The 13,275-nt window shown below is 35.1% G+C and overlaps 1 protein-coding gene across 1 annotated transcript in view; it reads right to left on the bottom strand.

The window, feature by feature from the left end:
• The window catches only part of FAM184A (family with sequence similarity 184 member A), a 100,438-nt gene that overhangs the window by 13,915 nt on the left and 73,248 nt on the right, over positions 1 to 13,275 (bottom strand). Inside the window, exons 10-14 of the mRNA XM_036248370.1 lie at positions 9,692 to 9,904; positions 7,486 to 7,639; positions 3,110 to 3,237; positions 1,579 to 1,763; positions 1,022 to 1,168 (exon numbers count right to left, since the gene is read on the bottom strand). Of these exons, the coding sequence (XP_036104263.1) occupies positions 1,022 to 1,168; positions 1,579 to 1,763; positions 3,110 to 3,237; positions 7,486 to 7,639; positions 9,692 to 9,904 (827 nt within the window). The remainder of the gene's footprint in view (positions 1 to 1,021; positions 1,169 to 1,578; positions 1,764 to 3,109; positions 3,238 to 7,485; positions 7,640 to 9,691; positions 9,905 to 13,275) is intronic.

Consider the following 13,275-nt stretch of genomic DNA (forward strand, 5'->3'; position numbering starts at 1 on the left):
CCTCAAAATTGTTTGGTCCTGCATAGTAACACTGAACATTGAATAGATACCAGATACTGTTCTGGGTGTGACCTTCAGAAACAGATTAGGGGCCTCCAAGGATCTATTTCCATTCAATAATGTAACTTTTATTCACAAAGTATCTCCTAAGTTTACTGTAGGTAATGTGCTTCTCAAACTTGTCCTCACAACAATACTTTGTATACTTCTTCTCTGTAGCAGGCTTCATACTGATAAATAATAATTTGATTATAATTATTATACTTCTATTAAAATACAATAAAAAGGAAAAAATCATAAAACAAATGCTTGTTATAATAATCAATCAATATCTAAGTAGAGTATATAAAACAAAAAGGAAGTCTTTGCTCTTCCCTATCCCCAACACTTCCTCGCTCACTCCCTAGAGGGAGCCACTATCACTAAAATTTTTATTTGCTTTTTAAGATCTTTTGATATATTTTTAAAATTTTTTATTATTGATTTTAGAGAGAGGAAGGGAGAGAGAGAGAGAGAGAGAGAGAAATATCAATGAGAGAGAACGATTGGCTGCCTCCTGCATGCTCCTCACTGGGGATCGGGCCCACAATCTGGGCATGTGCTCTGACTGGGACTCGAACCAGTGACCTCTTGGTGCATGAGTCAATGCTCAACCAGCTGGGCGATCTTTTGATATTTTTGTAAAATATGTATTATTAGTGTGACCTATTGCTCACAGTATGCTCTTTTTACTTAACTTTATACAGGGGACATCTTTTGAGTTTTCACCATGGCATGATCCTGAGGGACAGTCTCTAGACAAGTATCTGTCCTAGTAGAATTATAGCAGATAATAAACATAATCACTCAACTGACTTATCCTAATTTAAAAATATCATGCTATCATTACCATCTGTATTATGCATTTTTTTCTTTTATGTATCATTTAATTATTTCAAAACAGTAGGTAATCTGAGGTTAGACACAGTGCTCCTCAGTTTATTATGAGCATATGAATTTTCTTTAACATAATGTGACTTACGACACTTGTAAAGCTGCGTTTATTTCCTTGAGTAGTTCGTTAGTCTTATTAAAATCTGCCCGCATGATATTTTTCTCTCTGAGGTGGTCTGCTGTCATGACATCCAGCTCTTTTTCAAGTCTCTTGTTTAAATCTTGTTCATGCAACCTGTTTAATTTATTTTTAGTTAAGAAAATGTTATTCGGAAGTCAAGCTTTCAAACTTTCTATATTCTACCATTTAAAATGGCTTTAGGTACAATATATAGAAAATTAATGGAAACAGCCTAAAGTAAGTTACTTACTTTAATCTTCTAGCTTGTTAAAGTTGTCTCCTTTAATGCTTTTAAAAATAACATTTTAAAAACATTTTAGTTAATTTTATACAATTTCCAAAGTGGATGAATGCATATACATCATTCAAAATATAACATTTCATCTATGTTCTAGATTATAATATAGTCAACAAAGTCAGAGTAGTCTTCAATATCTTAGTAGAAGAAAGTCCAGTCATAAACATAGGTATGTATTGCTAAACACAATCACTGCAAATTCCTTCAGTTGTAATTAATGGCATACCTCATCTGCTGGTTAGATTCACTTCGTATTCTGAGAATTTCTTTCCCTTTAAATTCCAATTCTTTGGTTAGGGCACTTATATTTTCATGAAGGTGCTGTACCTCCTTATCCAAGTCAGAGATGTGATGCTCTCTGTGCCTTAATTCCTCTTGTAGATCTGTTATTCTGCACATGTGCTCCTTACTCTGGAAAATACAAATAATTCTTAAAAGCTTTCTACATATTTGCTTTCTGTTTTTATCTGAGGAAAAGAAAATGGCATACTGGAATGTCAAATGTAACAAATCTGATATTACTTCAAAAGCAAACCGCTGGAATGAGAAAACCTCAAGGCCTCTTCTCTTTCCATATAGATAAGTGTTTATCTGGATACTGCTTCAACAATGTCAGAGCTACAAGGGACCCAAAAGACCATAAAAGTGCATCTCTCTAATTTGCAGATGAGCAAACTAGAACCCAAGAGATGATTTTCCAAGGATGATTTACAATCAATGGCAGAGCTGAGGTTAGAACACAGGGCTCTCACATACTCAGCAAGTTATATGGTCTGTGATAAAATGCTGGCACCATTGTCCTTCAGTCTAAAAAGGACCCTCAACTAAGGAGGCCATCCCAACCCACAGACATACCCTATGGCTTAGAAAACAGACTGTGTCTGCTTAGTGCTGGTCTAGCAGTTATCTTGTGTGAAAGACAAGTTTCCTTCTATTTCCTTAGAAGTCACTGTTTTCTATAAGTTCTGCAGGCCTAGACATTGTCAATTTCAGTGTCAGCCTACTTGAAAAGAATATAGCCTGCATCCATGATTATAAGGTAGCTCATTTAAAACTTCCTAGTAACGAAGAGAAAATTTGGCTGATCACTTAACATAGCTGAAGACTAACGAAGTAAAAGTTGTAAGTCTAATAAACCTGTAATAGTCTTCATTGCCCTTTGTGTAAAAAAATCTATCCATCTAGATATACATACATTCAAAATCCCAAACTAACTAAAGGAAGTATACTTGGCCAAAGAACAAAGTTTAAAAAGTCTCCATAGTACCTGTGCTAGAGTGTTATGGAAATAAGTTATCTTTTTCTTTCTTCAGGACTTGCTACTTCTACAGCTGAGTTAAATTCAAGTTTAACTTAATTCAAATAAGTCCTAAGTCACACTAGAGATATTTCGCCCATGTGGCTAGTAACCACCACAGTGGACAGCAGAGATATAGAACATCATGAAGTTTTATTGGACAGTGTTATTTTATAGTATTGTCTCTCCACTATTTGTGTGTTATTTATATTTTATTGTTCAGTTTCCTAAGATGCAAGTGAAATTCAAAATAATCTATTAAAAGGTCAAAAATAATATGTAAAATTTTGACCAATGTATTAGTCAAGTTACCTATTTACCTTTAAAAATAAAATGTTTTTATATAGATAGTAAATAATTACTAGTGAAAGTACTAGTTTTTATACTTTTTAGAAAATTGTGAACATTCAAATCTATTCACACTTAAGAAATAATCACAGAGCAGAATGTTTTTCTCTACCTGTCTTCTGCTGATGTCTATGCTTCTCTCTAATTCCATTTTAGCAGCTGCCAATTCTTGATGATGATTATGCCATAACAAATCAATCGCAGCTGCATGTTGATGGTTTAGTTCTGAGCGTAAAGAAGCTGGAATCCAAAGATAAAAATATGTTTAGCATATTTTAAAAACATCAAAGATACATAGATAAAAATTATACGTCATAGAATATTTTTAAAATGAGAACACTTGTATATATTCCCATTAAAATAGTATAGACTTGTGTATGCCTCTTAAAATATTACAGACTATCACATAATATTTTGAATTTTGAGGTTATTTAGCTTTGATAATAATTTTCAACTGCTCAAATGGTTCGAGATATTTCTATATATGCCTTCAGTTTGCAGTTAAGGTGCTGATGAAATTAAATGTTCTTAACTCTTCTTAGTCACTATTAGAATAATAACATTTTAGAGTTAAATGGTACTATAACACATATTTAGGAGGCAACTTCCCACCCGGTAACAAGAATGTGAGATTGTTTATTTCATACAATCCACATTTATTGAATGTCAGGTACTATAGTAGGGAGAAGAAACTATGTCTCTGTCCTTATAACTGTCCAAGCTAGAAGGTAAAACCTCTTGCCAGGGAATTAAGAGAAATATCAGAGATGAATAGTAGTTATAATGAAAGTACAATGATGGACAGACCCGAATTTCCTAGGAAAGAGAAACTGAAGTTGCTCTCACAAAGGAATCATCACAGTAACTAATCTCAAAGACTAAGTAGGGTTCTCAAGGGGAAGAGAAAAGTGTTCAGGAAGAAGAGATACCCTGCAGAAACAGAAAGGACCTCACACATGCAGCGATCTATGGGAAGTTCGGTGGCGGAAGCCCATGGAGCATGAGGGCATTACTGGAAGGAAAAAGGAGCCCAGTCCAAGAAAGTTTTAGTATAAAATGCTTTTTACTTTATGTTTAGGCTCATGGTTCTCAAGCTGGGATGTGTGTGTATGTTTGAGGGAACCTGTAGAAGACATACGATCATCTTTGGAAACATGAATTTATGTAAAAATTTTTGGCAAAGCCATTATTTTTATATTAATACAAAAGAGATATAAGTGATTAAAATACAAATTATAATTTTTTGAAGCAAAAACATGAGACTTCAAAGAAATGTTGTGCTTGTAGCTCGTCCATTCAGGCTACTCCTGAGTCCTCCATATAGGGCCTAAGTTTGGTCTCCCCGGTGTTAAGGACTTCTTCAGGAAAAACTTGACAGGCACCGAGGAAGGACATGTTGAATCAATGAAGGATTTTTTTTTTCTTTTTTTTCCTTTATTGATTTGAGAGAGGGAGAGAGAGAGAAAAACATCAGTGGGAGAGAACATCGATTGGCCACCTTCTGCATGCCCCCCACTGGGTTTCGGCCCCAACCTGGGCATGTGCCCTGACCTGGAATTGAACCAGCGACCTCTTGGTGCATGGATCAACACTCAACCACCGAGCCACACCAGCTGGGTGGAATCACTGGATTTAAAGATGAGAAGTCACATGGTGAGATTTCAGTCTTACAAAGATTAACCTCAGTGGAGTTTGGAGGATGGATTATAGGAATGAGATCAGTGAGAAGATTATGGTAAATAACAATCCAGGTAACAGATGATATGACCACAAACTATGTATGGCAGAAAGGGAAACAGATATAGGGAATATTTAAGAGGAGAAACTAACAGGATGTAAAAGTGAAAGAAAAAAAGTTGAATGCATCTCCCAGGTTCTTGGTTTGAGCAACTGGGTAAAGAGTGATAGCATTAATTAAACTGGGTACAGGAATAGAAACACAGTTTGGACCATGAGCAAGCTCATATCCAGAATGTAGAGTATAAATATGAATATCTAACATGCAGTAAGAAATATAAATCTAATTCACAGGGAAAGCAGAATGGGCTAGAAATACCTATTTGGAGTCACTAGTACAACAGCTGGTAGTTGGACACATGGATATGAATCCAACCAACCAGGAAAAGTCTAAACACTAAAAATGAGTCCAAAAAGCTGGAGTCTGAATCCTGGGAAACAGCAATATTTAAACAGATGTACAAGGAAACAGGACTGGCAAAGAACAGAGGTCGGAAAGCTAAGAGTAGAGTGAGGACAGCATACTACCATGGAAACCAAGAGGAAAAATGATTCAAGAAAGTTGAAGGAGTCAAATGATGCAGACAAACCAAACAAGATGAGAGCTACTGAGAATACTTTGGATTTGGAATTTCAAAGTACAATCGTGACCTCAGGAAGAGTAATTTCAATGAAATAATGGGGGTAAAATATAGACCTAAAAGATCCTGACAAAGGACTAGTATCTAGAATATATAAAAAATTCTCAAAACTCAACAGTAAAAGTACAATCAAATAAGCAAATATACAGAGGGAAATGAGTACATGAAAAAACGGTTAACATCATTAGCCATTAGAAAAATGGGAAGTAAAATTCACCATGAGATATCACTATATTCCTAAAATACAAAATAATGACATCAAATGCTGGGCAGGAGGTGACAAAACTGTGTCATGCATATATTGATGATGGGGATGTAATACAGTAGAGCCACTCTGAAAAACAGTTCGGCAGTTTGTTAAAAAACTAAATATATAATTTTCATATTGACCTAGCAACTGGACTCCTAGGCATTTATCCCAGACAAATGAAAACTTAGTTTACACAAAACTGAAGATACCCAAACATCCTCCAGATGGGCAAAGGACCACAGTAGGGTCAATACCATGGAATACTACTCAGTAAGAAAAAAGAAAAAAATATTGGTACAATAACCTGAATGAATCTCCAGAAAATTATGCTGAGTGAAAGAAAGCCAATCCCAAAGATTACATATTGTATGATTTCATTAATAACATAACACTTTTAAAATGACAAAATTATAAAAATGGCTGCCAGGGGTTAAAGGTGGGGGAGGAGGGGAGAGCAGGTGTAGCTATAAATGGACAACAGGGATCCTTATGGTGATGGGTATGTTCAGTGTCTTGACAGTACCAATCTCAATATCCTGTTGTGATATGTACCATAGTTTTAATATTTTTTCAATTACTGTTTATATTCAATATTATTTTGCATTAGTTTAAGGTGTGTACTAAAGTTTGAAAGATGTTACCATTGGGAAACACTGGGTAAAAGGTTCAGAGCATCCCTGTATATTATTTCTTACAACTTCATGTGAAGCTACATTTATCTAAAAAAGTTTAATTTAAAAACATCACCAGAAAATCATTTTGTCAACAAAGGAGTATCTAAATCATGTTTCAGTGGACTACATAACAATCCTTCCTACAGTTGGCCTGTTTTTACCTCTCCTCACACAGCGGTGGAAAGTGTGCTCCCTTGGGCCATATCCCACAAAGGCCACCTCTGCATTTGACTATAAGCTGCTGGGAGGCGAAGACAGAGCAGTATCAGTATTTCATTTCTGGGTCCTCCTTGATTAGCAGAGTCTCTAGCACACACTAGATAGCCCCAAAATGTTTGCACTTTATATGATTTTCATCCTGGCTATTGCAGTGGTTTTTAAGGGGGAAAGAGGAGAAGACGGTAACAACCGGCCTACGACTCCCAGCAACAGTACAGATGGTGCACTGGATCAAATGGCTTTCCCTGTGAGGCCCACAGTTCACAACACTGGTCTTCTCTGTTCCCAGTTTCTACTTGAAAAGAATGTGCCACTGAAGTGTGACAACATACGTTAAAAATATTAGGAGAATCTGGATTAAAAAACAAGCAGAAAAAAAATGAGATGGTAGGAATGAAAAGTTATTGAATGACACTAAAAAACAAACAAAAAGACACTTTAATATATATCCTATCTTCTTCAAAACACATCCTTATAAAAAGGGTAGTGATTTGAACACATCAAAAATAAAAATCCCATTAAAAATATCTAAAAAAAATACCTAAACAAAAAGTCAGATCTAAACATGATTTTTCTCATTAAAAACAAGACAAAGCAAACACAAAGCCTGAAGTGTAAAAACCAGGATGACCGCCTATCTAGTCTAAAGACGTGTGGCTCCATGCCTCTCCCTTCATCACTGACAGCGGGAAGCCTGAATGCCCTGCCGCCTTCAGCTGGTTGGGGCACAGGCAGCACCGGTGCGAGCTGCTGACCCGGCCAGTGCACCAGGAATCTGCGCCCTGCCCATTCTACTCCGCCGTACTTGCCTGTTCACCTGGTAGCTTCAAATAAGATATGCAAAACACTTCGATATTCTTTTTGGTATTTCAAAACTTAAAAATAAAACTTCATGATTTCATGTTAAAATTTTAAGGGAGAAGAATGAGCCAATAAATATGACAAGATTATAATCAATTCAAAATACCAAGCATAGCCTTTCCTTCATCTTCTAATTCAAACCGAAGAGTCTGAAGTTCCTGTTCCATTTCTATCCGGAAGCCCTCCATTGACTCTCTGTGTGCATCTTTTAACGACTGAAGCTCTGCAGAATGTTTTTGTTGTAAGTGATTTTCAAGAGCCTAGAAGTGAAAAAACATTCAAATTATTACGTTAGAATACAGGAAGAAAAATGCAAATAAAAATAAAATAATTACTAAAACTCAGTTATTATTTAAGAAAAACAAGGCAGCCTGGTTGGTGTGACTGAGTGGTTGAGCATCGACTCTGCACCAAAAGGTCGCCAGTTCGATTCCTAGTCAGGGCACGTGCCAGTGGAAGACTTGCAAGAGGCAGCCAATTGATGTTCTCTTTCATAAATGTTTCTACCTCTCTCCCTTTACCTTCCTCTCTCTCTAAAATCAATAAAGAAAAAAAAGATTAAAAAGAAAAACAAGGCATTTTTAATTCTTTTAATTCATTTAAAAGAAAATTAAATATAAGATAATCACCATTAGAACACAAATTAGTAGAGTTACTTTAGAACAATAAATGAATTGTTATGAAACCAATTTGACTCAATATATTGTGTGTGAATTGGAATATGGACTCGCGCCATAAAGCAGTTCTCAATAAAGTCATTTTCTAGAGCTGCTAACAGGTGTGAAACAACTAAAATTAATAATTCTGTGTGCACAGACTTAGGCTTAGAAAAGATATTCTGATCAGGAAAAAAAGATATAGGGGCACATATAATTTCAAACATATAAAATATTTTGTAGCTACTTTCTTTTTAAATTTTTCTTTATTGATTTTAGAGAGAGAGAAAGGGAGAGGGAGAGAGAGATAGAAACATTGATGAGAGAGAATATCATCTGTCCACCTCCTACACGCCCCCTACTGGGGATTGAGCCCCAAACAGGGTATGTATGTGCCCTGACCAGGAGTCAAATTGGAACCTCTCAGTCCATGGGATGATGCTCAATCCACTGAGCCACACTGGCCAGGTGCAAGTTAACTGTTTATAAAAGAATGAAACTTTCTTGTTTTAATTTTTTTATAGCATACCACTTCTTGAAATACTACCTGCTCCCACATAATGAATTGAGAAACAACTTCTATCTGTAATGGCTACAGATGTTGAAAATTATTGTTAGTAAAACTGCATTTTTCTATTAATCTTTATCTTAATTACAACAAGGTCCTTTAAAGAAATTAGAAACTACAGTGTTAAGAAATAAACAATAGCAAAATTAAGCACAAAGACTGTCAAATTACCATTTTAACAAAGAAATGAGTAATGGATATGCAGAGATTCTGGCATATATGGCTAATCTAATAATATATCGATTTGATTTAAATTCTTCTGAGTGATTTGTTTATATTACTTCTTTTCATATAGCATTTGGGGCTGTATATAGGGGGCAGCACTATATTAAAACATCTATAATTTCATTGTGAGTTTTGTACATTTTTTAAAAGTGTGAGAAAAAAATCTGGGTTGAAAAATATGTAATTTTTTTTGGTTACATGCCTTTTGTAGATCCAGCTTAAAAGAGAAAAATTAAAAATTTGATGAACCCTGTCCAGTCTGACTAAGCGGTTATAGTGTCAGCCCACAGATCAAGGGTCACAAAATGGATTCCTGGTCAAGGGCACCTACCAGATTTGTAGGTTAGATCCCCAGCCCCGGTCGGGGTTGTATGGGAGGCAACCAATTGATGTGTCTCTCTCACATCTATGTTTCTCTGTCTGTTGGCCTGTCTCTTTCTCTCTCCCTTCCACTCCCTCTAAAAGTCAATGGGAAAAAATATCATCAGGTGAGAATCAACAACAACAAATTTGATGAAAGACTAGTAAGTTCAAGATGGTATTGAGTTAGTACAGTGGTTACAGCTCTGTAGGACCATGCTAAATTTATTTACTCACTGTTAACTATATGACAAACCAGATGGATGGTTAGTCTTATCGTGAACTTGGCAATATCATGGAAAACAGATATAAAAATGTTGGCCCCTAGTCTAACTTGTCTACAATAGTGTAATTAGTGTATATGTTTAAACACTGTGACCCCTACAGGAAGCCATACTAGAAAACACATGGAAATAAAGCCATGTATAAATTCATAAGCATTTAAAGGCTAATTATTATTAGGTTGTTGGATTCCATTTGAATATATGTCTCATTAAACTTACTCTTTGTTCCTTTTCCTTTTCTTCCTCCATAGTTTGAAATGCAAGGACATGTGCTTCTTTTAAAGATTTATGTCTCTGTTGATGTTGCTCCTCTAATTCTTCAAGCTCTTGTGTAAGTCGTTGTCGTTCTTGTGTGAACTGGGCTTGCAGTTGCTGCAAAGAAGTCTGAGACTGGGAAAGCTGCAGCTCCAGATTCTGTTTCAGCAAGGAGATCTATGCCGCAGGATGGGACACAATGAAGAGTAAACACAAGGCATGGTTCACAAATTGGCAATCTAAGGGGGAAAGCACTCCAATGATATCAACTATTAACTAAAACAATTACCTTAAGAGAATATCTACTTAAAATGTTTACAATATATCATAGGTATCTAATCTTTAGGTATTACAACCTTCAATTCTGTTTTTCAGTAGTTATCCTACAAATAGATTGTTAGAACACTGCAGCCCACATTTAGAAATACAATGAACACCTATGTTGTATTGCAATAAATGCAATGTGAAATAAACAAGAAAAGACAACTAATGTATTTAGTAGATTACAGACACTTCAAAGAGATTTCTGAGTTAAAATCTTAGCTTCATCACTTGCTAGTATCAACACCTCACTGGGCTGTGTGAAAATGAAGTGTTGTTACACATAGTTCACTTAGAAAAGCCCCTGGAATGTAGTAAGTGCTCAATTAATGTTAGCTAAGATCATTTGAGGATTCAAAAGCTATTCTTTAAAAGATCTATCAGTTCATAATTTAGAATCCTTGTGTTAAAAATATTTTTGTTTTGAATTTTGATTTAAGTCAAAGGACTTGCAAACCTTCAGACTTCTAAAAAAGTATAAACATCCCACAATTCTCCAGTTACAGCCTTATAATAATAACAGATGCCTTTACTTCACTACTGAAAACTGATCTGTCACTCCTTTTGAAAACAGACATCAACCCTAATGTCTTCATTGCTTCCCGGTATCTTAAGATTGAGTCCTTTTTAAAGAATAAAAACACAAAATACATGTATATACATATATATCTTTGATGAAACTATTTAGTTTGATCTATTTATCTTCCCCTACACAGGGAACTGTAACTGGAAATTAGATAGCCGTATTCTAACAGAAGTCTGCATCTAAGGGGAACTTAGGGGAAAAAGATAAAACGTTGTCAAATGTGTTCCATTAAATACATTGAAACAATCCACATGTTCATATAAAGTAAAATAATTTCTGTGGCTAGGAAAGCAAATGGAAAGAGGAAGCTTTCAGTTTTCGTAAATGGGAAAAGACAAGAAAAGGTGGGGAATCACTCAAGATGCAAAATAAGAAAGATAAGCAAGGAGGAACAGGAAGACAAAAGGTCAGAGGCAAGCAGCAGGAAACAGTCAAAGGCTACAGTGACTTTGGGTGGATGACTAGATGTCTGGAAGGGTTTTGGACAAAGTTATAAATCAGGATTCATTGCAAAGGTTAGCACGTGACTTTATGAAGATAATCAAGCACTGGTAAGAAATGATACAACTGACATAAATGTTCAATCTGTTTTAATGTATTTCCAAAGGAGTGACTCTACCTACCTACCGAAAGTTATATGAATTGCACTTAATGATTTCTACACAAAGTCAGGGGTCAGAGGTTATTTCATAAGATTGGAGCCAAGTAGAACTGCAACACTCTGACATCATACAATGCCACCTATGACATCTCTAAATGGCAGTAGCACCCATGATTTACAGACCGAAATAAACCCTGCAAGTGTGAAATTGCAGGAGAATGTCACAGCAGCAGCTCAGGCCACACTTGTGAATTAGGAAGACCAGGACAAATTACACTCTGTGACTTCTCACCATTTTATGCAAAAAAGATCAGGATGAAATGAGCATTAAGACAATCCAGAAGAAAAAGAAAATCATAAAAGGGTAAAATGCAACAAAAATGTGTATATGTAACTGGTAGATTAATTTTCTTCCCAGCTAGCTGGTTCTTGAAATAAAGAAGGAACCAACCCACTCTCTTCCCAATATCAACTCTAGTTCCAAGGTGAGCATGGGGACTCCTGTGACTGCTATGTGACAAATGGTTAGAACACATGTAGGAATGTTAGGAAAAGACTATGTTACATGTACAAAAATGATTGACAGTCAAAGCTATTACTTGGTCTCTGGCCAAGGGAGGACTAAAACCCACCTAGCAAACAAACTGCTCACCAAGGCGTCTGCCCTTGTATGCATCTGTGTCCACCTCAGAGAATGGCATACATTTCTGATTTGCACACAGGCATCAGGTGGCTAGCAGTGGCCCTGGATCCTGTTCTCCAATTATGTGTGCACTTAGGTTAGTAAGAAGCTAATCAGTTCACAACAGTGTATCTTATATGCAGCTATACCTACTTTAAAAGTGCACTGAATCAAAAAGAGTTCCTATGTTAATTTGACTACAATTTGACTCACAATTGAACTATTTAAGGATGAAAGTTATGAAGAAATACAACATGTAAAATGAATTAATGTAATAGTTATACGTTTAAAATCTAGCACTCTTTCAAACCTCACCAGCTTAAATAAAATATAGTTAAATATTCTACATCATAATATACTTTACCTTGAAAAGACTCCTAAGTAATATTTTTCATTTTAGGATATGATTAATCTTTGTCTCCATACCCAAGAAAATATAAAGTATGCACCAAAACACATTATCATGCAATTTAGTGTTTAAATATACTTAGTTTAGATATTTTTTATTAACTCGGAAAGCACACCAAAGTGAAATTAAGGTTATCTAAGATCTCTCGGCTCATGCTCAAGAGTTACATAAATTATACGCAGAAAGCCTTTACCATGCAATGCAGCATCAAAACTTATCTTGTTCTTTTATAAATGAATTAGTTGGCTTGTATTAAATTGACAGCCTTCATTCAGCATGAAAATAACATGGGCTTTAAAAGACAAATAATGAGCAAAGCAATGTAAAATGAACTAATGTTTAACAGCTGAGTATAGTATACTTTGTGGAAATATATATTAGTTTAAAAAAGAGAACAAAGACAGATTTTACATTCAATAGTTTGGGCAATCTTGATCAATCAGTTTATGACAGAATTATAGAAAGGCATCTGTTGAATAAATGAATGAGAAATAGTTGCTTCAAATCTTGTATTTAAATAATGAAGTATATGGTATTAATCTTTATACATTTGTTATAATTTTAATTTTTAACGCTTTTTATTTTGTTGATTTTAAATAAACTGAAAAGAATCCTTATTTCAGAAAAATATTTTAATTCTCATTAAAAAATTCTTATCACAGCAGTTTAGGTATGAATTATATAACATACTGATTGATTGATAGGTACCAGATACGTTGCAAACCATTTTAAAGGCCAAACTGCACTGATAATAAGTACCACCTTCTGATTTCTGTCACTTAAAATACTGTTATTTTTAAAAAACGAAGTGCTGTAAAATTTTCAAAAAGACAGATTAAAATGAAAAACATATGAATATATTTTTCTGAAAAAAGGAAAGCTTTACCTATTTCCTACAGAGCAGTTCACAAGGATTCTGTGCCCCACCCATGGTGCTGAAAGAACTCCT

This window comes from Molossus molossus, unplaced genomic scaffold (assembly GCF_014108415.1).
Source record: "Molossus molossus isolate mMolMol1 unplaced genomic scaffold, mMolMol1.p scaffold_m16_p_8, whole genome shotgun sequence".
In the NCBI taxonomy this organism is placed as follows: domain Eukaryota; kingdom Metazoa; phylum Chordata; class Mammalia; order Chiroptera; family Molossidae; genus Molossus; species Molossus molossus.